The sequence below is a fragment of the Aptenodytes forsteri genome, unplaced genomic scaffold, assembly GCF_000699145.1.
Source record: "Aptenodytes forsteri isolate BGI_AS27 unplaced genomic scaffold, ASM69914v1 Scaffold20, whole genome shotgun sequence".
Taxonomy (NCBI): domain Eukaryota; kingdom Metazoa; phylum Chordata; class Aves; order Sphenisciformes; family Spheniscidae; genus Aptenodytes; species Aptenodytes forsteri.
The window spans coordinates 590,593-592,727 of record NW_008795523.1 but is presented as its reverse complement, the minus strand read 5'-3'; the positions used below and the strand labels follow the sequence as shown (position 1 = coordinate 592,727).

General features: G+C 56.5%; 1 protein-coding gene across 5 annotated transcripts in view; it reads right to left on the bottom strand.

Moving 5' to 3' along the window:
- Positions 1 to 2,131, bottom strand: part of EPHA7 (EPH receptor A7) — a 182,104-nt gene extending 179,973 nt beyond the window's left edge. For 4 of the 5 annotated variants that reach the window (XM_019472761.1, XM_009281922.1, XM_009281920.2 and 1 more), the window contains exon 1: positions 1,843 to 1,939. In XM_019472761.1, coding sequence (XP_019328306.1) covers positions 1,843 to 1,939 — 97 coding nt within the window. Of the gene's footprint in view, positions 1 to 1,842 lie in introns of all 5 variants that reach the window. The other variant, XM_009281919.1, reaches the window with a different exon arrangement.
- Between the last annotated feature and the right edge of the window lie 4 nt (positions 2,132 to 2,135).

Genomic DNA, 2,135 nt, shown 5'->3' with positions numbered 1-2,135 from the left:
GGGGAGCGCCTGCCGCCACCGGCCCTTCGGCGAGGCAGGGGGTGAAGCCGCAGAGTTACTTTTTTTTTTTCCCTCGCTCTTTCTTCCGCGGGAGTTTTCTGCGCTCGCAGCAGGTAGCCGCTATCAATCCCTGTCTGCCGCTTGCCCCCACCTGACCCTCCTTTGGCTAGGTTGATTTTCCCCAAACATACACACATTATACACGCACACTTATATGTATAGATGCATATGTATATACACATCCATACATGCATTACACACACAAAACACGAGGCAGGCTACCGCCGGGAGGCACCGGCGCAGCCCCGATCGCGGCGCAATCCGCAGGGCAGAGCAGGGCAGGCAGCCCGCACCCTCCCTGCCTGCCTGGCCGGCCCGCCTCCGCTCCCCACCCCACGGCCACGCGTTAGCACTCCCCGTGTGGGGGTCTCTGGGCTTTACAGCCCCTCCAAATAAACTTTCGAAATGCTGCTAAGGACAGGGTCTCTCCTCTTTCCCTCTCTAACCTCGCCATCGCCGCCTTCTCTTAAGGGCAGAGGACATTTTAACTGAGGGATTTTTTCAAGCTCCAGTTACAGGCTCGAAATGGTATTTTACTGCATGCCAACGGTTTGATGAAAAATGTTGACGTATCCAGCTGAGGGGGGAAACCCCCCAAAGGCATACATATGCAGAGACACCGAAAAAGCCCCTGACTCCCCCCCTCCCCGTCGTCCCCCACCCTCGAAGATGGAGACGGACCTTCGCCTTTCCCTCCCCCTCCCCGTCGTCCCCCACCCTCGAAGATGGAGACGGACCTTTGGCTGGCTGTCAAACGCGAGCAGGGCGCTCCTTTTAATCATTTCGGATTTTCTTTTAGAAAAATTTGGCTGTCAAACGCGGACAGGGCGCTCCTTTAAATCATTTCGGATTTTCTCAGCTTGAGAAAAGAGATCCCCAGATGGACTTTGCGAATTGATTTTATACACCTCCATTAGTCTGTGATATAAAACTGCCTGTTTTCTCTCTGTGCGCGGGGGAAACAAATGTCCGGGGTTCGCCTTACACAGATACCAATGTTGGATTGATGGGAATCGGGAAGCCCCGTTGTGATACGCAGATGGTGTGAAACATCCATCCCTAAACCTCTCCCTCTCTCCAGCGATGCCGGGGGAGAGCACACACGTTGCAGAGACACGACGCCAGGCTGTATGTATGCATGCCTCTAAATGCATGCCCAGCCTACATGGCCGGGAGGTGCAAAACTGCACCCCGATGCTCCTTCCCACGGTCTGCGCACAGCCCCGCGGGGCCGGAGCGCTGCAGGCCCCCGACGGGCAGTGGCGCGGAGCTGCCCCGCAGCCTCAGCCCCACGCCGTGCCGTGCCTCCCCCGAAACGTCCCGAGCCCTGAAACTCGGCCCCCAGCCCCTGCAGCCCCCTCCCGGGGAGCAGCGAGGTAACCCGCCCTCTCCGTACCTCGTCGGGAGGCTTAAGGCAGCCACAGGAGAGCGAGGCTCCCCTGCACGGATCCCCAGGCCGGGGGCTGTCTCCCCAGCCCCATGCCTCTTCATCACGTGCAAATGCCTCGCAAACCTCATTCCTGAGAGCAAAGGCAGTTGTCCCGGTCTCTCACACATACACACGCACACCCCCAGTGAATGCCTTGCTTTTTCCTCCCTCCCACCTCAACTAAAAAAATGTCTGGGTTGGGGTTTTTTTGGTTTTGTGTTTGTTTTTTTTTTTTAAGGGGGGGCTGACAAGCAGCTTGCAGTGGCAGGCAGGTCCTCCGCTAAGCCACCACACAGACTTCGTGTACAAAAGCAATAAATAAGCTCAAACTTTTGTTTTCCGCATCACCTTACCTTCTTTTGCAGCCTGTGCCTCCCCCGTGTGTGCAAACCGGAACAGCCAGACGGAGCACAAAATAATCCAAGAAGGGAGCCTACTTTGGAAAACCATGGTGCAGGAGCGGGGTGATTTTATATTTCTAGCTATATATTTCTAGACACTGCCGCTGCCGCCGCTTGGTGGGTGCTAGAGGACGGTGGAGAATTTGCTCTGCTAGTCTCTGGCTCGGCGCTCGCTCCCTCCCTCCTGGCTGCCTTTCTTCCTCTTCCTCTTCTTCGTCTTCTTCTCCTCCACCTCCACCTCCTCC